Below are 24,213 nucleotides of genomic sequence, written 5' to 3' on the forward strand. Positions count from 1 at the left end.
ATCTGCGAAATAATCACCAGGATAATGATTGACTGTATTGCCAGAAATCTACTTTAACTCACAGAAAAATGTATAACTTGCTACATCTCTCAGCCAGCCAAACTGCTACTCAAGCAGCATGCATTGGTTATGCCATCATCTATGGCAAATTTGCTTTCAGGAAAGCAAGTTCTTTGAAAGGCGAGTGGATCTATGGCAGGCAGTGAACCAACGATAAAAAGAGCGGCTCTCACCAAGTAGGACTCGGTTCCCTTCATTCGTACCAAAGAGCCGTTCAAAAGAATCGGATTGTTCGTGAACATCACATCACTACCATTTTGGTTTCATGCGCCACTGAGGTATACTGTATCCATTTCTCTTTGTACATCCATGGATCAGTGTATAGGTTGCAGTCGATGTTATCCTCCAAAGATGGCCAACTCTCTGTTGATGTAATCACATTCCTATACCTTATTGTATTATAATTGTCAGTCTCTGCAAGTTTTTGGAGTCACCACTACTCTTTGGTTATGTGCATTCCACTTTTAATGTGCAATATGTTTGGTGACCCTGAGATTCAGTATCATACCAAGACGGCACACAAACATTGTTCTTCCATTTTTTTTAATAAAGGCTTTATCATCTTTCATATTTTGGTAGTACAGAGTTCAAGTTTCAATAGATTTGGTTCACAAAAGAATCACATTAAACTGAGCAAACTTCCCTAAGATTAAACAATTCTTTAAAAAGTAGCTTAAATAATGGTACAGTACAAAAACAAGTGGGTTTATCACAAAAGGAGTGTTGTTTTTCTTTTGAGGAAAGTAACAGTGGCACAATATTTTTATCTGTAGAAAAAAAATAAAAATAATTAAAAAGTTCCTCCTTTTTCTGTTGCTGTTTGTTTTGCAGCAGTCAGCCGATTAGAAAAGTATACATTCACTGGCTTTCTTTATCCCACTAGCAGAAGGCACTAAACAGCAGGCTTGGATCAACTAGTACTTGCACATATGGCTTGTTTATCCTTATGAGATGCCAAATGGACATTTCTTTGCCACAAAAAACAACACATTCAGTGCAAGAAACTTAAGACAATCACAGAATATGTACATTTTGCTGATACGGGTTTAGAAAACACTACAACTGTTTGCAATGGCTAATTGATCCAAGTCTGCAGAGGAGGCTTCATTCAAAACCAGCAGTGAGTGCCCTGAAAAGAAATACCAAATTCACAATAAAAGGTACTCTTCAGCTCCACTGCCAGGTTTGAAATGCAAAGTCACACTGAACTGAGCTCATCCTCAACCCTGGTTTGTAAAAATTGGGACGAAAGGCAGTTCTACTGCGTCAGGCCTGCGTCTTTAGCCATGCCATAAAAGATTCCTTTCTGTGATAGGAGGTTTGTCGGAGTGTCAAACTCTGCTATCCGTCCCTTGTCCAACACCAGCACTCTGCAAGGAGAAAGAGGAGAGCATGAGTCATTTACAAAACATGGATACTTTTCACAGTTTGGATTATTGGCATGACCACGATATTAGCAAAGCAGGCAGTACAAGGTTCACATAGTATACAATCCAAATGATAGATACACATACGCATACACAATGTGGCAAATGGATGAACATTTGAAATGACCAATTAAGCATTATTTGATCGCCCAAATATATATACAGTACATATACACATTACATAATTAATGGCTTGTTATTATGCAGAGAAAGGTTGTCTATTAACATCATTTTCGTGATTGTTTAGTGATTTTGTTGTTATGTTACCAACATCTCTAACTCATCTGTCTCCATTTTTGTTGTGATTCATTGTTTGTTTGCCAGGTGAGGAAGTTGTTTTGTACTGTTGGTTTCTACTGGATGAGATTTCCTCACACTGAGATAAGACAGGATGAAGTAAAATAATAAAGGATTCTTAATGACAGTAAGCATTCGCTTCTCTATATTTTCTAAAAGCGAACCAACACAGAATATAAATATTTTAAGTTTGCTTGGTTTATCATATTATTTACATGTGTCATTACTGCCAATGTTTTCACATTATTCCACTGATCTACGGTTAGCTGTAACATGCCAATAAATGTTGCAGTGTGTCAAATATGCAGGTTTTAAGATACAGAAAAATGCGTTGCCATTTTAAAAAGTGCCCCCTGCGTGTCTCTTTGACCTGAAGAATACACGCAGTGAGCTTCGGTGAGATAGACTCAATGTTTGTGTGCCCTTCACAACCCAGAATACTTTAGGATCACTAAGGAGCTTTGAAATCTGATTTGTATCATTGTTCTGTGTTTACTAAGTTAAACTGATTGCTGTTGATGGATGCATTAGATTTCAAGGTTTACTTTAAAGTTTAAATTGTAAAGTATTTATATATGTTGAACCTTGTGTAATCCATGATTGTGTTGAGCCTGTGAGCGATGGTGAAGACGGTGCAGTCCTCAAACTGAGTCCTGATGGTGGACTGGATGAGGTCATCTGTCTCCAGGTCGATAGCAGCTGTAGCTTCATCCAGGACGAGGATCCTCGTCTTCCTCAGGAGAGCCCGAGCCAAACACACCAGCTGCCTCTGGCCCACACTGAACATAAATAAAGAGCACACAACATGTGAAACACAGCGCTACAGAGAACAATCAGTTTGTCTGCTAACATCCATGCATTAAAAGCTGCTGTATCTCCCCTCCGTACAAACCTGAGGTTCTCTCCTCCCTCGGAGCACTCCAGCTCCAGTTTGGCCGGCTGGTTGCTCACAAACTTATGGAGGTGAGAATGTTCCAGAACCGCCCACAGCTCTTCATCACTGTACTTCTCAAAGGGATCCAGGTTCATCTTCAGTGTGCCAGAGAACAGCACAGGCTCCTGCAACAGGCAAATATTTTCAGGCTTGAAACATAACAGACAATCAGAAAAAGGCCCAACGAGAGATATTATATATTTTGGATTGTAGTAGTTTAAGTCGCTTCTAGTCAGTAATCCGTAGAGAACCAACAGTACAAACAATTTCCGACTACATTTGACATATTTTGTTAGGAAAAATTGAGAAATGCTCATATTCACTCCCAGAACACAAGATGAAGTCTTAAAAAGGACTAGTTTTGTCTGACCAACAGTTTAAAAAAAACGTCAAGGAATCATTTTCCTTTTCTGATGGGAGTAAAATGAGGAGATAGATAGCAAGCGCTTTAGCCAGAGCTAGAGCTAGCGCGGTGGGTCTGATCCCAGACTGCTCCAACTATTTGCCGGGTCAGTAAACGTTATGTTCCTGGCTGAATCGTTAGTTGCTAACTGTAGGTCTGATTCCAATGCCTCCTCTCTCAGCAAAGTTCTCTCCTAGCGAGGAGGAGGGATGCACTAGCTTGCACATATTTGTCTTGTTTGATAAACCATAAATTCAACGAATCCAGTGCCAGTATTGATATTTCTCACCTGAAGCTTTCATAGGGATCCTAAATGAAAAAGATTAGTGATATAATGCTAACATTTTTGAGAGGTAAAGGTTCTGTGAGACAATGCAAACTAGGGATCGACCGATATGGCTTTTTCAAGGCCGATACCGATTATTAGTAATCAAGGGGACCGATAACCGATATTTGGAAACGATGTACATTTGCAGAAAATCTGAAAATCTTGGTGTCAAAATGTAGAATAACACAACTTCTTTGAAAGGCCTTTTTATGTTTAATGAACTTTTCAACATCTTAAAACTGGTTTTCTCTCTGTGACCCTGAGTAAAGTAAATGAAGTAAAAATAAAATAAAAACTACTAAAACTTGTTCTGAACTTCTGATATTTGAGTCTCACTCATTTAGTAGTCACAATTCAGCAGCACCAGATTGTGGTGCAGAAAGCAGAGTTGTGCGAGGCTCCACTAGTCGTCCCAGTCGTCACAGCGCGTCCCAGTTTCTCCGCTGCGAGACGCTACCCGCCCTTGTAACTGGAAAACTGATAGAATTGGATCATAAGATCGTGGTGTTTTTGCAACTTCAGCATAGGGTATTGGGATGTTTATTGAACTTCGGCTTTCAACTGATTTACCTTCGAAACACCGCTCACTGCTGCTGCTTGCCTCTGTCTGTGTCTGCGATCTTTCGCACCTGCCTGTAATCTGAGAAGGTTCCGCCTCTCTGGCTGGCTGCAGCCCGGAAAATCTTCAGTGTTGATTGACACTTCAGTAATAGCTGTGGGCGGGACATTGCTCGTGAACAGTGGTAACTGCAGCCAGAGAAACGGCCGCATCAAAGCCAAAGTTTTATTGGCAATTTGATAATAAAAAAAAAGGCCGATAATCTGTAAAATGCGGAATATCGGCCTCGATAATCGGCCAGGCCAATAATCGGTCGACCCCTAATGCAAACCAGTGTCAGTGCCATATAAAGCAAATGTATTCCTTTTGTTCACCCATAACTGTTTTATTAATTCCGTTTCCCTTAAGCTATCAGAGTTTCCAAGTGCATTTTATTTTCACTATGCTTAATATTTGATATCTCAATGGCAAAAACATTTTCTCTGACATATTGTGAGGAGTGTGTGCACGTGTGTACCTGTGGAATGATGGTGAGCTTGGACCTCAGGTCGTGCAGGCCTATCTCTGAGATCTTCACGTCGTCGATGGTGATCTCTCCTGCTGCAGACTCCAGCAGTCGGAACAGGCAGAGCGTCATGGAGGACTTCCCAGCTCCTGTACGACCCACGATACCAATCTGTGGACACACACACACACACACACACACACACACACACACACACACACACACACACACACACACACACACACACACACACACACACACACACACACACACACACACACACACACACACACACACACACACACACACACACACACACACACACACACACACACACACACACACACACACACACACACACACACACACACACACACACACACACACATTAGTGGACCTTGTTGACCCATTATTGCTTACTGATGGCCACACTAAACCCCCCCCACCTTCTCTCCTCCTTTCACGCTCAGTGTGAGGTTCTTTAGGACGAGGTCCAGTCCCTCTCGGTACCGGACGCTGTAGTCGTGGAACTCTACATTCCCCTTCATGGGCCAATCAGCTGGGGGCTTCTTGTCCTCTATCTCCCAGGGGGCCTGTGAACAGAAGAGCAGCATTTCAGACCAGGAACACTTTCTGAACAACTCATCAGCCTGTTAGCAGAACTTCAAATGACTTCTGTGTGTGAGTCAGAGGCAGAGCTGCCAAACATTTATTTCCCCTCTGAGACACGCTGGATGCTCCAAACAAAAGCTTTCACAAACAACTATAGCAGTTACTGTATACATGGAGCACACACTGTGATGGCTGCTGAAAAGTAAGAAGAAAGTACACTGTGTACAGTGAACGTGCCATGTTTGTCTTGTATAACAAAGGGGCTCTTGTTGGCACCAGGTAATCTAACATTTCTGGATCTGGTTATAGTTTATAGGTTTTGTTGAGAACATGACTTGGCAGCAGGACAGTTTTTTGGAATGTGGTTACATTCCTCCTATTTAACTGCCGCACAAAGCCAACACTATTTTACTGCTGCAAGCAAACACATGAACAAGCCAACTTCTCTGGAATACTAGAAAGTGACAGAAGTGGACACACACACACACACACACACACACACACACACACACACACACACACACACACACACACACACACACACACACACACACACACACACACACACACACACACACACACACACACACACACACACACACACACACACACACACACACACACACACACACACACACACACACACACACACACACACACACACACACACACACACACACACACACACACACACACACACACACACACACACACACACACACCTCTGTCTTGGTCTCAGAGTATTCCTTGACCCGCTCCACTGCTACGATGTTGCTCTCCAGATCTGAAGTCATCCGCACCATCCAGTTCAAAGACATGGTCACCTACAACAGAACGAATGTTGAATAGTTAAATATAACCTAAATTGTATTAACTAAAAATAATAATAATAATAATAATAATAATAATAGTAGATACATGGTTCAATTGGTTAAGTACAAATTCAAGACAGGTAACATTAGCAGAAATAGTGGTGGATAAATGGTCAAAATAGCTAGCTAACCATTAAAGACGAATAGAATAAAAAGATACAAATGGTGGATGAATGTTAAAATAACAACAAAAAAAAAGCTAGATAAATGGTTTGATTAGTCAGGAGTTAACGTCAGCTTAAACAGTAAGCTAAAAGTACATTAATAGTGAAAAAGCTACATTCGGTGGATAAATGGTCAAAATGGCTAAAGGAATAGGTGAATGGCTAAAGATAACGATAGTAGATAAATGGTTGTAGAAGCAGGGGTGCACACAACTTTCTCAGTGAGGTACTCAGATGAGTACCTGGAGTCAGTGTTTGGTACTCCAACTTCCGGCTCCCCTCAAAGTTCCCATGAAGCCCTCTGTATCGCGAATGTCAGCGGGTGGGGGTGCTAGTGGAGTATGATGAAGCCCTCTGTATCGCGAATGTCAACGGGGGGGGGGGGGGTAGTAGTAGAGTGCAGAGCTTCGTGACCACAGAGCGTGTGAACGTTGTGATCAGCTGTTTTAGCGCAGTGCTGCTGTACAGGCCGACGTTAACAGCAGCCCTGTCTGTGCACACGGAGACCAACTCCGTCGTCCGATGATCTAACCGCCTTCTGGAAAAGCTTCACATATACATCGGTACGCAAATGCGCTTTGTGACACAAGTGACGGTACGCATTTCAGATTGTTGCCGCGCATGCGTACCTGCGTACCACTTATGTGCACCCCTGTTTATAAGTTACCACTTATAGATGGGCAACATTAGCTACCTTTGTTAGGACTTATACACATACTGTAACTAACTTCAGCTGCTGATTTACATTACTTGTTAAAAAAAAAGGTGAAATCCTGCAGATGGATTTAGTTGCAGCAGTTAGTTGTACCTGCAGAGCGTAGGACACTGACAGACCCACGAGGCCCGGGTTCAGATTCTCCTTTCCAATCACAGCAAACAGAGCAGCGAACAAAACGATGCAGTTCCCAATGAACTCGATACGTACTCCCAGCCACCTGTGGGACACAATATACATACATTATTAAAATACTTCATGCATCTGGTTGAAAGTTCAATTATCATGTTTATGTTTTGATGAAAACTAGAAATCTGGAATGACATTCAATGTAAACCTTAATTAATACTGACATCTTGACTATCATTAAAACCAGTTATGATTTTCAGGAGGTTATTAAACTTAATTGCTTGATTATGTTTTAATTAAGTGCATACATATGACCACATGTATTCATCTGGTAGCATATATAAGCTAATGGTTGCTTCTGTTCAATACTGATTGTGGATTACATCAATCCAGCTCATAGTCATACCCATATTAAAACAAAATATAACAATTAAAATGCAATAAAAATCATGTTCTCAGTTTTAATTGATTCATTTTATTTATTTCGTATTAGCTACACTAATGTATTGTTATAACTATGTCCTCCGGGTCATATTTTGGTCGAAACACGTCTACCTACAGACAGCAGAGGGAAGCAGAGCCTCCCATAAAGGGACATTTTTTATGGCATAGTGGCTGTAAACAGCATGTTACTCTGCTTCATGGTTTATTCCTGTTTTACAGGTTTATTAAATGTTAATTAACAGTGGTGTTAGTATCAGCATAGATAGACAAAATAATATTCATCTTACTAGTGGCTGTGTGAAGGAGGATAAAACAATACTGTACTTTTATTTTATACAATCATTTGTTCTTCTCTTACTATTTATTGTTGTCATCTTTTTAATGTGTCAATTTGACCTTAAAGGTGGGGTAGGTAAGTTTGAGAAACCGGCTCGAGATACACTTTTTGTTATATTCCATGGAATGCTCTTAACATCCCGATAGCAATGAATATATTAAATGCTTTGACAAAAAATCCATAAAAAAATGTCATCTGTGGAAGCCATAGTACTGTAAAAAGCACGACCAATCATCTGAGCCGGCCCAGCTAAAGTAACTGGATGGCCTACCTGCCTGTCAGCTTTCCATCTGTGCACAAACTTATCTCCTGCCCTCATTGGTCATGTGCGCGTTCGTGTGTGTTGGAGGAGGGGCTCTATAAGGAAGTGGCAGATTTTTTCCGGTTGAGTATTTTCAAATTCTAGCGCACTCGAGCTGGTGACCTACCCCACCTTTAAATGATTCTTTTTTTATTTTACTGTCTCTTATTTATTGCCTTTATCCTGATTTTCTTTGCTTTGTCTGTTAAAGCACTTTGACAACTTTTTTTAAAGGTACTATATATTAAAACTTAAGACACAGCTTAAATGGGACACTTACCTGTTGGAAACTATACCCGGGTAGTAACACTTTTGGTTCTCATCCACTTTCATATCACTCATGAGAACAAAGGCAGAGTGTCTGCCATAGGCTCGGATTACACTAGTGCCGGTGACCGTCTCAGAGAAATGGGAGTATATGGGCGAGCGGCTGACTGACTCCAGGCGCTTTAGCTGTCGGGACGTGGCAACGTAAAATCTCTACAGGGGTGGGGGGGAGAGAAACAAACACAACATTACAACTGAACAGGGTGTTAAACATGCTCAGATGTTAAAAACAAATATGATGCACACAGACAAGTCCACACACACTCGCAAACATGCAGAGTAATTAAGAAGCCTGTGTAAACAAAACACTCACAGTGATTGTTTAATAGTCCAATTTACACATTTATGAGAGGATGCCAACTCAGTCTACATGCATATTACCTGCAATCACTTTAAACTGCATGTAAACAGACCAATCATGTTAGCATATAGCTAGAATAGGAAGAGAAATCACTTAGTGCATAATAACTCTGTGTATTTCTGCACAGTTAATCAAATGTGTTCAACTGCAGGTGTTTTGTTCATCACACATATTAAATGATCAATTTGTTGTGCTATTATTGGTATGATTAGTTAATTTAATACATTTGAAATTAATCATTCAAACAAAGACTAAGTTTAGAGACAGATGATGCCGCAAAGACATAAACCATGCAGGATGAATGTCATGACAAAGACAAAGACATTTAAGAGATTGTGATACTGAAGCAGATTTAAGCTATTTGAAGGTTCATTTAGTTAGTGTAAATGTACACGCGTACTAAAACACCCCATGCATTTCTAATTTCTGTATCATTTTCCAGTTAGTTTGTGACTGTTGAAATAAAGTGGATTGGATTGTTGTTTTAAAATTATTTACAGAATGACTGATTTTTGTATTGAGTGATTGATTATTCCTTAACTTAAAGTCTGTAGGCTTGATTTAAAGATAATCTGGTTAGCAAAACAGATAGCATTATATGATGTGTATCCAGAGGGGTTGAAGGGACACTCCAATGTTTTAGCTCACAAGATTAAAGACCGAAGCAGCAGACACTGAGATATGTATTTGTTTCATAGCACGAGTCAAGCTCCAAAGGTCTTAAGCCGCCTCTTCAAAACTAAAAAAAGGTCTCTCCACAGCACCGCAGAAATACTGATACAGCTGTTATCACAGGCTGATTAGTACTCCTTCGGGAAAGTAAACTAAACTCGATGTGTAAAATAAGTGCTCCTTTAAGTGGATGTACTGTAGTAGCATACATATGACTGACCCACAGAGAAGATCCACAAGATCCATAGCAAAATGAGTAATGGATGACTTGAAATTGCCCTTATTATTTGTTCAAAATACGGAAACAAATTTAAACCAATACAGCAGTCATTAGCACTACGCACACGACCATCCATCTACCACAAGTCCCACTGCCTACACAGCCACCACCAGACCTGACAGACACAGCTGCTCCTGTGGCAGGAGTAATCTCATTAACCTCAGTGGGCCGAAGTTACTACAGCTATCTGACAAACCCTCAATAACTGGGCAGGGTCAAAAAAAGTTCAGTAGACAAGCTTAGTTCCAAATGGACATTAAATGTACACATACGATACAACTAGTGAGATTATTTCTGCCTCCAGAGCAGCTTTGCCTGTGAGAATGAATGTGTAATATAACTGGAGTTGCAATATGCCAAAAGGTATTGGTGTTATCATCTGTACCAGGTGGTGCTGATGACTACACCCTGAGCCTTGAAGGCCCCAGCCTGCTGTGACTACTGGACTAACAGACACCAAACTACACTGGACCTACTGCACTGCAACCACTTCAACCCCATGCACACACACTCTCAGACATGCATGTTGTATTAATGAGTTAGCGGACGTCCTATTTACCTGAACCCACCAATAGAACACCGTTAACGGGGCTATGACTAGGAGGAACATTGGGGTGAGGGCAGAGCATATGAGCAGCACAGTCGAAGTGTACCAGAAAGTGCGCATCCATATGTCAATATTGTCAGGGATGTGGGTGTCTATAGCATCCACGTCTTTGCTGAAGCGGTTTAGTAACCGCCCAGTGGGGGTGCTCTCGAAGAAGCCCTGCGGAGCGCGCAGGACCCCCTGAAGCAGGTCGCAGTGTATGAGCTTGGCTGCCCGCAGCATACAGAAGCCCCGACCCAACAGGCAGTTAACCAACACGAACACACCTGAGAGAGGGGGGAGGGGAGGGGGTCAAATTTGACAATACAACAACACCTGAGTTAAATAGATTAGGACCTGTTCCTGATGTCTAATGACAATGTGTAATCCAGCTAAACAAAAAACACTTCTTTAAAAAATGATTGTGTGCCAGCGCTGTTCCCTAAAAGTAGACGGAGGCGGAGGGGGGGATGGGGGCTTCAAATACAAAGTACAAATCAAGTGGTACAACAAACTTTGGTATCAGTAAATGAACTTCTATCTCATTCAATTACTATATACCTAATCAGTTGTGACTTCATATGGCCACAAACATGTATCTCAAGAAGTGTGAATTTTATCTTTGACCTAAATGTTACACAAAAAACAGATCTTTCGATCAATCACTGTTTTAAAGTAATGTTTATTATTCTCCATCTCTGCTGTTTTATTTTACGGTTGGCTTAGAATAAAACCTTAACCTCAAACCTAATTCATTTTATATTTAGATATAAATATTAAGATACAGTTATAATGGGTAAAATGTACGGAATCCTCCATATTTATCCAGAGATACTCCTATACATTCACAGACTACCGTTAATTTAACTAACCAACTACCCTTTTGGTATTTCAAACAACTTCAGAAATGCTCCAATATTCCACGAATGGAAATAATTCGTCCACAAGTTTGCTACACATGACACCTGCTAAAACCCTAAAACAAATACAGACCACTGGCATTCAAAGAAAAGCCCCAAGTTGATCCAGTTGTATTTACAATGGTCCACCACTAGAGGGAGATTATAGATAAGGGAAGCCTGAGTAATAATATTTTTGGTTCCTAAAACAAAAAAGTACTTAAGTACATTGTGTGCATATTGGGGTTGGGCAGTATGGCTCAACCTGTGTGTGCATGTCTGTTTGAGTGTGTGGAAGGAGTGTGGAAGCAGGCTCATCACGGACAACATCACAGGCTATAGAGAAGCTGAAACTGAAAGTTAATTAAGCTGCTGCTCCAACATGCATGCAGCATGCCATCCCAGGAAAAGGACAATAGCAAAGAAAAGAGGAAGAAAGAGGATCGATCATCCGGCACATGAGCAACATTTTCCCAAAGTACCTGGACAAAGACATATATGAAAGCCAGGGGGGCTATGACGACAGCAAAGATGGGTGTGCTGGAAATGATAACTATCAGGGTGGAGAGAGAAACGAAGAAGGTGCCCAGGAACATGAGCACGGTGGATGGGAGAGCCTCGTCTATGACGTAGATGTCCTTGGAGAAGCGGTTGATGATGCGTCCTAAAGGCGTGGTGTCATAGAAAGACTGGGGCGTGTGAAATTTGTTGGTGAGCAGGTTAAAGTGCAGCTTCCTTGCTGCGCCGATGTTCCCCATGGCTAGTGTGAAGGAAGAGAGCATGACCAGGAGACCTGTGATGGGGGTGGATCAGAAGAGTAGGAGTGGAGGAAAGATATGTTGGAGAGGAAGGTGTTAGTGTGTTACTAGCAGACACAGTCAGTCCATCAACAGTTTGCTGTAAAAGGAACAACGTTAAATCATTACACCACTCAAATGTTCTCTTGCAGAAACATCTCTCCAGTTGGTTTAATGTAGAAAAACTAGCTGTAAAGCAAGTACACAGTTTATTCAACAAAGTGTGCAACAAGACACTGTGTGGGTGGAGCACCTTTAGCACCATCAGGTAAAACAATATTTTAGCACCATGGTGTGGCAGCACATACAATCTGAAAACACAATTTGAACCACTGTACAAAATTAGAAAAAATTGTATTATACAACAGTAAAATGCATAAACAAGAGCTGGACTTTAACTGACTCAATGCTCATTTTGAGTGATTCTTACCTTGTGCAATGCCCAGAGCTGCATACACCCCCACCCTCAAGTGAATATTCTCCTGAGTCTGATTTCTTAAGGCGTCGTTGGTCCACTGGCTGAGCCAGATGTTGGCTCCGATGGCCGCCGCACTCTGGCAGCCGTACAGGAAGCAGATGAACACCGACAGTAGGATGCCCACTGCCTTGGCGTACTCCAGGAACACCTTTGATTTCACCTGTCAGAGGGACAGAGGTCAGGCGAGGTCAGCGCACACAGCCTTCATGACATAATTGAATTGGGAGGGATGAAACCCTCTTTAATGGTCACACATGCAGAGGTATAACCATTACAATCATATATTGATATATATAATATAGGATTCATATTTTTCTGTTGCATGTGTGTCTCTGCAGCTAAACTTGCTTGCTTTTTTTTGGTGAACATTTATGAAAGTATGCTCAAACAACGTTTGTGGTTGTGGTGATTCATCAATTTTGAAAACCTTTGTTATTCACTGTCATTTATGGATGACTCAAACGGCCAGTAAGGGCGGCAAGTGAACATCAATCTCTTCAGTAGCAAAAAGTTAAAAAAAAACTTTTGCTGTGTCTCAATTTGGACACTTCGTTTAATACACTGCATGTTGTGCACTGTGAACACTTGTGCAGTGTGTGCATTTCAAATTTGTAGTGTTGTCTTGAAGAGCTGGTAGGGACAATTTAGTGAGATTTAAGTCTTTAATGTACTCTCTTGAGTGACCTTGTCGTGGATCCGATGCAACACTCAGAACCTTTGTTGTATTTTGTGATTTCTATTAATACATATAATAATTTATAATACTCATAGTGTGATAAGATAAGATAAGATCTTTAATTTGTCATTGTACAAGTACAACGAAATTACAATATGAACTCAAGGTGCCAACGCGCAACAACAAGACAATATAAAAACAACAAGACAATATAAAAACAAGAAATGGGACTTAAATAGACACGATAGGGAATATGTACATAAATAAATAAAAAAATGTAATTGCACGATTCCCCTCATATTGCACGGAAGACATGATTATTGCGCGGAAGACATGATAACTTAAATATTAGCAGTGTTAAGTGAACATATGGCCCTGGGAAAGAAACTAAACTTTGCAATAGGATAGGGCTGAAAAGGATCTCAGGATATGATGAAAGAAAACATTATCTAATTTTAAAGTAAAACAAAAACAAAATTAAAACTGCGGTCACACTTGTGCGCGCAGTGATGAGCGGGCCCTCGCATTCGTGCGCCTGTCGGGGAGGGCAGCCGGTCGTCCCGGCGTCAAGCAGACGCGCACGAGTCCTGGGAAATTAGCCGTTTGTAATTTCTCTAAATTTCGCGTCCCAGACTCCCAGGTCCTCCGGCAGCGACCCGGAAACGGATGTCGGTGCGCCGTCTCGAAGGAGAACAAATTTCTGTCAAGGGTCGTCAAGGATCGATCATCGAGGAGGCTGTCTGGAGGAGCCGTAACCGAGGATACACTGAAGTAGAGGAGAGAGGAATCTCTCTGGAGGAGCTATAACCGAGGGTACACTGAAGTAGAGGAGAGAGGAGTGTCTCTGGACGAGCTATAACCAAGGGTACACTGAAGTATTCTCCATAGTCGATTTCAGCCAACAGGGATGTTTAAAAGAGGCGTGACGCATGGCTGGACTTATGTCAACGAAGCACAGCTCTGCAAACTGTTCCCGTTGTGATTATAAGTTATTCAAGATGATCAAATGTGCATCAGACTTTCTGCCCTTTACCGTTTGTTTACTCACTAATCACATCTCCCCTGGATGTTAGGCTATTTATTTTTTTAATACAACTGTTTCATTGTGACGCGATGTTTACAGTGAGAACAGCTGCTGAGGTCAGTGCAGAAAGCAGAACAGTGTGTATAATATATATCGCTCAATAATATATGTAACAGGCCTACATTTCAAACTTTATTTGTAGACTTTAGGAGATATCTACAAATAAACAGTAGATATTTGTCATGAAACCATATAGTGCTTCACATAATAAATACAAGGGCTGTAGCGTAATATTTATTATATGCTGTAGGAGCTGTTTGTGTTTGTTGTACAACGTGTGTGTGTGTGTGTGTGTGTGTGTGTGTGTGTGTGTGTGTGTGTGTGTGTGTGTGTGTGTGTGTTTGTGTATGTCTGTGTGTGTGTGAGCGTTGATGTGCCAGGCAGACAGACAGGACTCAGTAGGTTATCCAACATATAAATGGTCCAAAAAGGTATATTCTCCGTTAGCTTACGAGCTCCTCGTTTCAGCTAGCAACTATTTTCTTCACAATTTAGCATCACATTGGATATGGGCTGAATTTGTGCTGGATCGGAATTTTTCCGATCATTTCCCTAGGAGGAGTTTGCAAAAATGTGCTTAAAATGCATGAAAAATGCACATTTTTGAAAATGGCCGACTTTCTTGGGGACGGGGCTAATGAAAAGCAATTAGAAATATGTGTACAATCATAATAGCAATGTGTATACAGCGTTTCCTGAATATCGGAAAAACTATATGCGAGTAGTTTGGAGTAATTTGCGACATGTAAACCGTCAAAAATGATGTATTTGCTGTTAGCTTACGACGCCCACGATTGATTTATCAAAAATGTAATCCGCAATTCTTCATGACATTGGCCAGGGGCTGAACCTGTCCTGCACTGGAATTTTTCCGATCATTTCCCTATGACGAATTAGCACAAATGTGCTTAAAATGCATGAAAAATGCCCATTTTTCAAAATGGCCAGCTTTCTGGGGGGCGGGGCTAATGAAAAGCAATTTGAAATATGTGTGCAATCATAATAGCAATGTGTATACAGCGTTTCGTGAATATTGGAAAAACTAAATGCGAGCAGTTTGGAGCAATTTGCGACATGTAAATCGTCAAAGATGGTGTATTCGCTGTTAGCTTACGACCTCCACGAGTGATTTTTCAAAAATGTGCTCCACAATTAAGTATCATATTGGATAAGGGCTGAACTTATCCTTGATTGGAATTTTTCCGATCATTCCCCGAGGAGGAGTTTGCAAGAATGTGCTTAAAATGGCTGAAAAACGCACATTTTTCCAAATGGCCGACTTCCTGGGGGGCAGGGCTTATGGAAGGCAATTTGAAATATGTGTGCAATCATAATAGTAATGTGTATACAGCGTTTCGTGAATATCGGAAAAAGTATATGCGAGCAGTTTGGAGCAATTTGCGCCATGTAAATCGTCAAAAATGGTGTATTTGCTGTTAGCTTATGACCTCCACGATTGAGTTATCAAAAATGTTCTTCTCAATTTAGCATCATATTGGATAGGGGCTGAACGTGTCCTGGATTGGAATTTTTCCGATCATTCCCCTAGGAGAAGTTCGCAAGAATGTGCTTAAAATAGATGAAAAACGCCCATTTTTCAAAATGGCCGACTTTCTGGAGGGCGGGGCGGGGCGACCCGGAAACGGATGTCGGCACAACGTCTCGAAGGAAAATAAATTTCTCTAAAGGCTCGTCGAGGATTGATTTTCGAGGAGGCTGTCTGGAGGTGCCGTAACCGAGGATACACTGATTTAGAGGAGAGAGGAGTCTCTCTGGAGGAGCTATAACCGAGGTTACAAAGATGTAGAGGAGAGAGGAGTGTCTCTGGAGGAGCTATAACTGAGGGTACACTGAAGTATTCTTCGGAGACGATTTCAGCCAACAGTGATGTTTAAAAGAGGTGTGACGCATGGCTGGACTTATGTCAACGAAGCACAGCTCTGCAAACTGTTCCCGTTGTGATTATAAGTTATTCAAGATGATCAAATGTGTATCAGACTTTCTGCCCTTTACCGTTTATTTACTCACTAATCACATCTCCCCTGGATGTTAGGCTATTATTTTTTCAATACAACTGCTTTCATTCAGAAGCGATGTTTACAGTGAGAACAGCAATAATATATGTAACAGGCCTACATTACACACTTTATTTGTATGCTTTAGTAGATATCTACAAGTAAACAGTAGATATTTTTCATGAAACCATATAGTGCTTCACATAATAAAATAAACAAGGGCTGTAGCCTTATATACATGATATGCTTTAGGAGCTGTATGTGTGTGTTTTACATTCAGTAGGTGTCTGTTGTGGAGTGTATAGGTGTCTGTTGTAATAAAATTTGCCGCCAGCAGAGCCGGTGTGTGTGTGTGTGTGTGTGTGGGTTAGGGGTAACCCTAAACCTAAACAGTTATGAGCATTTCTTTCTAAGCCCCGCCTTTTTGCAAACAGGTTTAGATTAATGACGGGCATATTTATCGACTGAACATGCTCATTTTCTACGGTGGTGTGTCTGACCCTCAACCAATGCTGTATACTAAGTTTGGCGTTGAAAAACAAGAAATTGAAATTTAAGGTAATATTTCACTGTTTTTAACATTATGCTAATTTAAAAAAAAATGAAGTAGGCGGAGCTTTGGGGTTCAAGGAGATAATATGTAGAGTAGGTCCACCCGAATAAGTATCCAACATGTCAGGTCAATCGAAGTTACGGTGCCACTTTGTAAAGGTTTCCAAAAATGGAAATGTAGTAGTTAGTTTGGAGAAATTTGTGACATGTAAATCGTGAAAAATTGTACATTCTCCGTTAGCTTACGAGCTCCCCATTTGAGCTAGCAACTATTTTCTTCGCAATTTAGCATCATATTGGATAGGGGTTGAATTTGTCCTGGATTGGAATTTTTCCGATCATACCCCTAGGAGGAGTTCGCAAGAATGTGCTTAAAATGGCTGAAAAACGCACATTTTCAAAAATGGCCGACTTTCTCGGGGGCGGGGCTCATGGAAGCAAACTACTAATATGTCTCCAATTCCATGAGGAATGTTTGTGCCAAAATTCGTGCAGTTTTGAGAAACTATACGTGACTACCACATAATAGGGGGCGCTAGTGGACAGTTTTTTTGAAAAATTCAGTTTTTTTTTTACATTCTCAAAAAAGTCGTGGGCTTTGATGTGTGACCCAAGTTTCGCATCCGAATCTCATTTTATGCTATCACAATTTAAAAAAAATGTAGAGGCCACGCCCACATTCTGCATTTGTTGCGACACTTTAAATCTCAGTTTGTAGTCACCCCCAGAGTATGTGTAAAACTTTTTTTTTTTAATTCGTCAATCCGTTCTTGAGTTATAAATTAGTGGTGTTTTTGGCGCCCCCTATATTCCAAACTGAAAATGCTTTGGTGTGCCTATTCCCCAAGACAGACTGAACCTAGGCACCAAAATCTGTGATGTTTGGATACATTGTTGATGAGTTATGAGCACGTTTTGATTCATGGCGGCAATATTTATCTTCTAAACATGCTTATGTTCTATGGTAATGTGTCTGACCCTCCACCGATTCTGTGTAAGAAATCTGGTGTTGAAAAAATGAAAATTGAAATTTAAGTGAATATTTGAATGTTTTTGTTAATAAAAAAAAAAAATGGAGGCGGAGCTTAGGGTTCCAATAGGATTATTTGTAGAGCAGGTGCTCCCGGATATGTGTGCAAAAGTTCAAGTCATTCGGAGTTACGGTGTGACTTTGTAAATGTATTCCAAATGGGATTTTGATAGGTGGCGCTAGCGAGCACGTTGGAATATTTTAACCCATTGACTCCAGAATGTTGTAACTTTTACCGGTCCTGGCGTCCGTGCAAAATTATACAACTTTTTGAGCATTTTAAAGGCCTCAAAAGCAGGAAAGATGGCGACTAAAAATAATAAAGAATAAGAATTCGTGCAATAACAATGGGTTCCTCGCACTTCGTGCTAGGACACCGTTGGGGTCCTAGCACTCCGTGCTCGGGCCCTAATAAGAAAAAGAATAATACCACCAATAACAATAGGTTCCTCGCACTTCGTGCTAGGACGCCGTCGGGTCCTAGCGCTCCGTGCTCGGGCCCTAACAAGAGGCCTCAAAAGGCTCACTGTACATCTGAGGTTAAAAATGAACAATTAAAGACTGACTCTGCCTGTTTCTGCGGTCTCTGCATGGATGAGTTTCTGCAGCTCGTTTGGTTTCTTCTTCTCTTGTTGCTCCCCATGTTTCTTCTGGCTGCAGTTGTGTCTCCTCACTGAGCGGCCCCTCGGGTTTTCTCCTTCTGCTGATATGATGCTGATCTGTCTGTAAAGGGAGAACATATTATTTCAAGGTATGGAATTTCATTAGAAAAAGCCACATTCAAAAACTCCACTAGAAAAGCATTCCATAATATGTCTAAAATGATTCATTAAAGTTTTTATGAGAGAAAAGGCAAAGGAAGGAAACAATAGTATTTCTCTACCTTATAAAATTCCGCTTGGTTTCATTGACCACCGGCTCATTGTCCACCATGTCTGCGTGGTTGCTAAGGGCGTCGTCAGGGAACAGTTCTTCATCCTGAATTATCTCCTCTGTGAAGCAATGAAGCAGTATGTTATACAGCTCAAGCAGAAAATATGCAAAATGAGGTAAATAATATAAGGAAGTGATGGTCTACCAGCGGGCTCTTCCTCCTCCACGAAGTCCTCCATGGAGTAGTTCCTGAGGAACTCTGCGAAGGCCCCGTTCTGTTTGAGCAGCTCCTGGTAGGAGCCCATCTCTGACACCCGGCCCTCCACAATCACAATGATGTTATCCACCTGAGGCAGGAAGCTGATGCCGTGGGTCACCAGAATACGTGTCTGGAGTTAACAAGAAAAAAAAACATTGTCATTTAATAAAACACATATATTACAAAACTACAGACAAGCATTGGCACATTTTTTCTTTTTACAAGAGAAAAACATTCAAAAATAACAATTTATAAAATAGAATAAATTTACAAATGTAATAAAATAAAAATAAACTGATACAAATCTATTCAGTGTTGTAATGAATATATTAATGATTACTGCTCCAAATGTAACCTTTAATAAGTGTTTTAGTATTGCACAGTTGAGTAGCATCAGCCTCAGTCATGTAGGCATTGCACAGTTTAAAATGGCGATCCTGGACTTTTTAAATCAAAAACTAATGGAAAGATAAAAACCCGGATAAGGCTCTCCCACCTTGCCCTTCAGACACCCCTCTGGGCCGATGAGGTTGTCAAAGATGTGTTTGGCTACGTGTGCGTCCACAGCGGACAGCGGGTCGTCCAGCAGGTAGATGTCAGTGTCGCTGTACACAGCCCGGGCCAGACTCACCCTCTGCCGCTGCCCCCCCGACAGATTGATGCCCTGCAGGACACAGACACGTCACTCATTAAGGAAACGCTTGTTCTTATTTTTACAGGAGTTACTCAATTATTATGTTTAAAAATGCAAGTGGAGCACTGTCTTGAAAAAAAAAAAAAAGCCTGCATACCAGCTTTCCAGAGGGTTCCATATATTTTGTTACAAAAAGTGTTGGAAGCTTTAATTTACCAAATGTATTTGAAAATGGGGCTCATTAACAAATGAATACTGTGTAATATATTTGTACAATATAAGAAAAGCACAAGTTTCATGTTTGGGCCATATTCCATTATACTTTTTGAATTTGCTGCGGGTTAATAGAAAATTTGGCCACCGGGCCGTGGTGTGGACACCCCTGCTCTACATGCACCATAAACAGAAATACTTTAATAGAAAACTCAATTTTTGACAGGCTGTTAAGAATAACATGTTCTATAAATGAGGTGAAACATTTGAAATACATTAACTTAAAAATAATTACGTTTTTCTTTTTCAATGAATATGTTTAAATATGCAAACTAAAATGTGTGCTTATTTGCATATGGAATAGAAAACATTGGATTAGGCCAATGAGGAAATGTTTGATATCTCTCTATATCACTCCATAATCATAAAAAACTGTCACAAAAAACTATTTCCACCAGGTTTAACAAAATAAAATGTTCTATAAATCAGTTAACAATGAAAAATAAAACTTCTGGATACTTCACACTAGTCAGACGGAGACTTGTTATGGAAGTCTCCCTCGAATCAATTTCAAAATGTTTTTCTCTTTAATGTCGGAAACATCAGAAACCATGACCAAAGCTCACACCAGAAAACAGGAACAAAAAGTGTTTTTTTTATTAAGAGAATGGAAACTGAAAGTGTTTTTTAGAGAGAATGGAAAATGAAAGTGTTTTTCAGTAAAAGAATGGAAAGCGAAGTGTTTTTCTCTTTGTACCTTCTCTCCTATCTCGGTCATATCCCCTCCAGGAAGCACTTCCAGGTCAGGAGTTAAGGCACAGGCTTCCAGAACGCAGCGGTACTTTTGCTCATTGTAGTCTTTCCCGAAGAGGATGTTGTCCCGCAGCGTGGCGTTCTGGATCCAGGCCTGCTGCGGGACGTATGCTACTGAGCCCTGAGGAGAGGAGAGCCCACACACTGGTAGTTAGTAACCTTTAACCCAATAATTAACAGTATCTAAAGTATATCCTATGCTCACCTTTTAATGTACTGACTCAAGACACGTATTACCATCTATTTCAATTCCCCACTTAGTAACCACAAGCCCTTAAGCTCAATTAATAATACAATAAGCTTTTGGGAATTTATCTGAACCAAAAATGAAAAACAACAAGCAAGGCTTTTCCTTCCTGCTTCCAGTATTTACGCTAAGCTAATCGCTGCTGGTTAAAGTTTCATATGAAGCAGGCAGACAGAGTTGTGTCAATTTCTAATCATAGTCTCCACAAGAGTGCAAATTCCCAAAATGTAATATTAATATAATCAGTTTTTCTACTACCATAACTAGGGGAAACACTTATTATGATCCACTGAAAGACAAAGTAATGGAAATGAGTAAGTCATTGTATTAGAACTGGTGTTTAATAATAAGTAAGCCTCTCAAAGAGATTAGTTTTTGTGTTTAGTTTGTTTTGTTCAAAACATTTGCAATGACTTGTGAACCCTCTGAACCACTTGTATGGTTAGTTGTGCAAACAGTGCTATATTAATAAAGTGTGACTGATTGATTCCCCTCTTTATTCCATATTTTGTGATAAGTGTACACCTAGTGCCAATGAATAACAGAGCGGGTCACTCTCTCATAACGTGTGGAATAAAATGTTACTTAATAAAAAAAGAAATGTATTATGAAATTCAGCAACGAATCTAAAGTTGGTGTGAATAAACAAAGGGTTGAAATGCTAAAATGCTCTTAAGAGCTCAGTTGAGTGAGGTGATCATTCTATATTGGGTCATCAATGTTAAATTACACAACAGTAGATTGGATCAAATATACTTTGATCATCCCAAATTGAGATTTGTTTAGCATGTTAACCAGCAGCGATTAGCTTAGCTTAAATTCTGGAAGCAGGGAGGAAAAGCCTTGCTTGTTGTTTTTCATTTTTGGTTCAGATAAATCCCCAAAAGCTTATTGTGTTATTTATTGAGCCTAAGGGCTTGTGGATACTTTCAAAAGTGAGGAATTGAAATGAATTGAGGAATTGAAATATATGTTAATACGTGTCTTGAGTCAGTACCTTAAAAGGTTAGTATATATATATATATATATATATATATATATATATATATATTATTAGAGCGTTTAAAGAATAGACAATACAAAATGATAAGAGAAAATACAGAGTAGTCTATTGTTAACATAAAAACGAATTAGTGCAGCTTTAGGGAAGGAAAGAAAGAAAGAAAAATAAGCTTGTTTTGTTTTTTTAGAAGGTGTACTTAAGTCTTACCCGGATTGAGACCTCTCCCTCCAGTTTCTCCACCTCCCCCAGCAGCGCAGAGAGCAAGGAGGACTTCCCACAGCCGACATGGCCCACCACCGCCAGCAGGGAGCCCTGAGGCACCATCACGTTAATACTGCAAACACATAGAACATTCACAGGAGTTAGCCACAGGTATGACAACACAGAAACATGACAAAAATGTGGAGGAGATTAAAGACATACTTGTGTAGGACAGGAGGGTCGTCTTTAGCCCAGCTGAATTTCCCATTGACAACTGTCACTGCAAAGTCTTTGGAGCAAGAAAAGTGGAAACATTTTTGTCAATATCTTTTGAAATTGATGTCAGCTTGATTTATTCAGGCAGGGCCAGTGACGAAGAAGTACATCCTTTACAAGTTAAAAGTGCAAATATTATGATACTAAAATACTCCACAACAAGTAAAATTCCTGATTTCAAAATTTGAGTTAAGTTGAAGAAGAAAAATGTTAGCATTTGAATATAGTTTAAGTACAAAAAGTACTCATTCTGCACAATGTCACATTTCAGAATAAAATGAAGTAAACAGGTATTATCAGCTAAATCAGTGTTTTTTCAAAGTGTGGGGCGCGCACCACTGGCGCAGAGATGTGATAGGTGGGTCGCAAATGGACGCGATGAACGGGAGTTTTTGTAATTTTTTAATAAATGTTTTGGACCTCAGGCCGGAATCGAACCTGGGTCCTCGCGGGCGTTAGTGGACTGTTACACCTGGAGACTCGTAACGGCGGTGGACTTTCACACAACGCCGGATCCGCCGGAGCCTTGCAACAGCGGGTGTTTGCGGCGGCAGGTGCGACGGCGGCGGGTGCGGTACCGGCGCAGCGGCGCTGTGAAAGTCCACGGCCCACCTATGTCAGAGCCAGCGGCCCACCTATGTCAGAGCCAGCGGCCCACCAAAGACAGCGGCCCACCAAAGACAGCGGCCCACCAAAGGCAGCGGCCCACCAAAGGCAGCGGCCCACCAAAGGCAGCGGCCCACCAAAGACAGCGGCCCACCAAAGGCAGCGGCCCACCAAAGGCAGCGGCCCACCAAAGGCAGCGGCCCACCGGGAAAAGTCCCGAATCTCCCGATGGCCAATCCGAGCCTGCTCACACACACACAACTGAAACCAAAATCATTTACAGACATATGTAAAAATCTCTCATACACACATGTGAAATGCTCACACACACACACACACACACACACACACACACACACACACACACACACACACACACACACACACACACACACACACACACACACACACACACACACACACACACACACACACACACACACACACACACACACACACACACACACACACACACACACACACACACACACACACACACACACACACACACACACACACACACACACACACACACACACACACACACACACACACACACAGCGTTGCAGTCAAGGAGAAAAGCAATGTGGAGCGGCACCTCACCACTTCATAAGGAGTTTAACCGACAATTTTCGAAATCCCGTTTGTGTCCCCTCACTTTAAAAATAGGCCTATGTTTATTATAATTTTTTAACACAAGTGATCATATGTGATCATATTCTAAAGATGTTTGGATTATTGAAAAGTATACAGCTCCCTTATGAGTGTTGAGAGCTGTATCCATAAATTCATTTTGAGCTCAAAGTGCACCAGGTTGATGCTTTTAACTTCAATATTTAAAAAAAACTCTTCCCGGGGGTGCATGCCCCCAGACCCACTAGAAGATGTGAGGTCCACCCCAAATAAAGCAGGTTAAAATAATTAAATTAAATACATTTTAATTTAGTAAACACTGAAAACGGGTCCCAAAGACCCAAACAGCACACAAAGGTTAAAGGTAAGCATATCATAATGTTCAAATGTGCTAAATATATACACTGCATAAAAACAACAAAAGAGGAGTAAAAGTAGCTCACGACTTGTTTTATTTTTTTAAAGTAGCTCTCATCCTAAAAAAGGTTGGAGACCCCTGTTATAGAACAATACATATGACAATTTGTGAAAAGCCCCATCTGTTCAAAGTGGGGAATGACAGAAAAAGTTTGAGAACCACTGAGCTACATGTACTTGAAGTATCAAAAGCA

General features: G+C 40.8%; 1 protein-coding gene and 1 long non-coding RNA gene across 3 annotated transcripts in view; one reads left to right on the forward strand and one right to left on the reverse strand.

Moving 5' to 3' along the window:
• Positions 1-586: 586 nt before the first annotated feature.
• The window catches only part of abcc3 (ATP-binding cassette, sub-family C (CFTR/MRP), member 3), a 74,901-nt gene continuing 51,274 nt past the window's right edge, over positions 587-24,213 (reverse strand). The window contains exons 15-31 of one of the 2 annotated variants that reach the window (XM_079658200.1): positions 22,310-22,376; positions 22,094-22,220; positions 20,581-20,757; positions 19,473-19,640; positions 18,923-19,106; positions 18,728-18,836; positions 18,411-18,567; positions 12,440-12,647; positions 10,287-10,600; positions 8,368-8,567; positions 6,970-7,096; positions 5,848-5,949; positions 4,960-5,106; positions 4,526-4,684; positions 2,677-2,843; positions 2,369-2,563; positions 587-1,430 (exon numbers count right to left, since the gene is read on the reverse strand). In XM_079658200.1, the coding sequence (XP_079514326.1) occupies positions 1,319-1,430; positions 2,369-2,563; positions 2,677-2,843; positions 4,526-4,684; positions 4,960-5,106; positions 5,848-5,949; positions 6,970-7,096; positions 8,368-8,567; positions 10,287-10,600; positions 12,440-12,647; positions 18,411-18,567; positions 18,728-18,836; positions 18,923-19,106; positions 19,473-19,640; positions 20,581-20,757; positions 22,094-22,220; positions 22,310-22,376 (2,720 nt within the window). In that variant the 3' untranslated portion in view covers positions 587-1,318. Of the gene's footprint in view, positions 1,431-2,368; positions 2,564-2,676; positions 2,844-4,525; positions 4,685-4,959; positions 5,107-5,847; positions 5,950-6,969; positions 7,097-8,367; positions 8,568-10,286; positions 10,601-11,694; positions 12,006-12,439; positions 12,648-18,410; positions 18,568-18,727; positions 18,837-18,922; positions 19,107-19,472; positions 19,641-20,580; positions 20,758-22,093; positions 22,221-22,309; positions 22,377-24,213 lie in introns of both variants that reach the window. The other variant, XM_079658201.1, reaches the window with a different exon arrangement.
• Positions 20,644-23,144, forward strand: LOC307024248. The gene is made up of 3 exons (XR_013803872.1): positions 20,644-20,783; positions 22,074-22,258; positions 22,789-23,144. It is a non-coding gene; the product is annotated as an uncharacterized lncRNA (long non-coding RNA).

This window comes from Notothenia rossii (assembly GCF_949606895.1).
Source record: "Notothenia rossii genome assembly, chromosome: 11".
Classification (NCBI taxonomy): domain Eukaryota; kingdom Metazoa; phylum Chordata; class Actinopteri; order Perciformes; family Nototheniidae; genus Notothenia; species Notothenia rossii.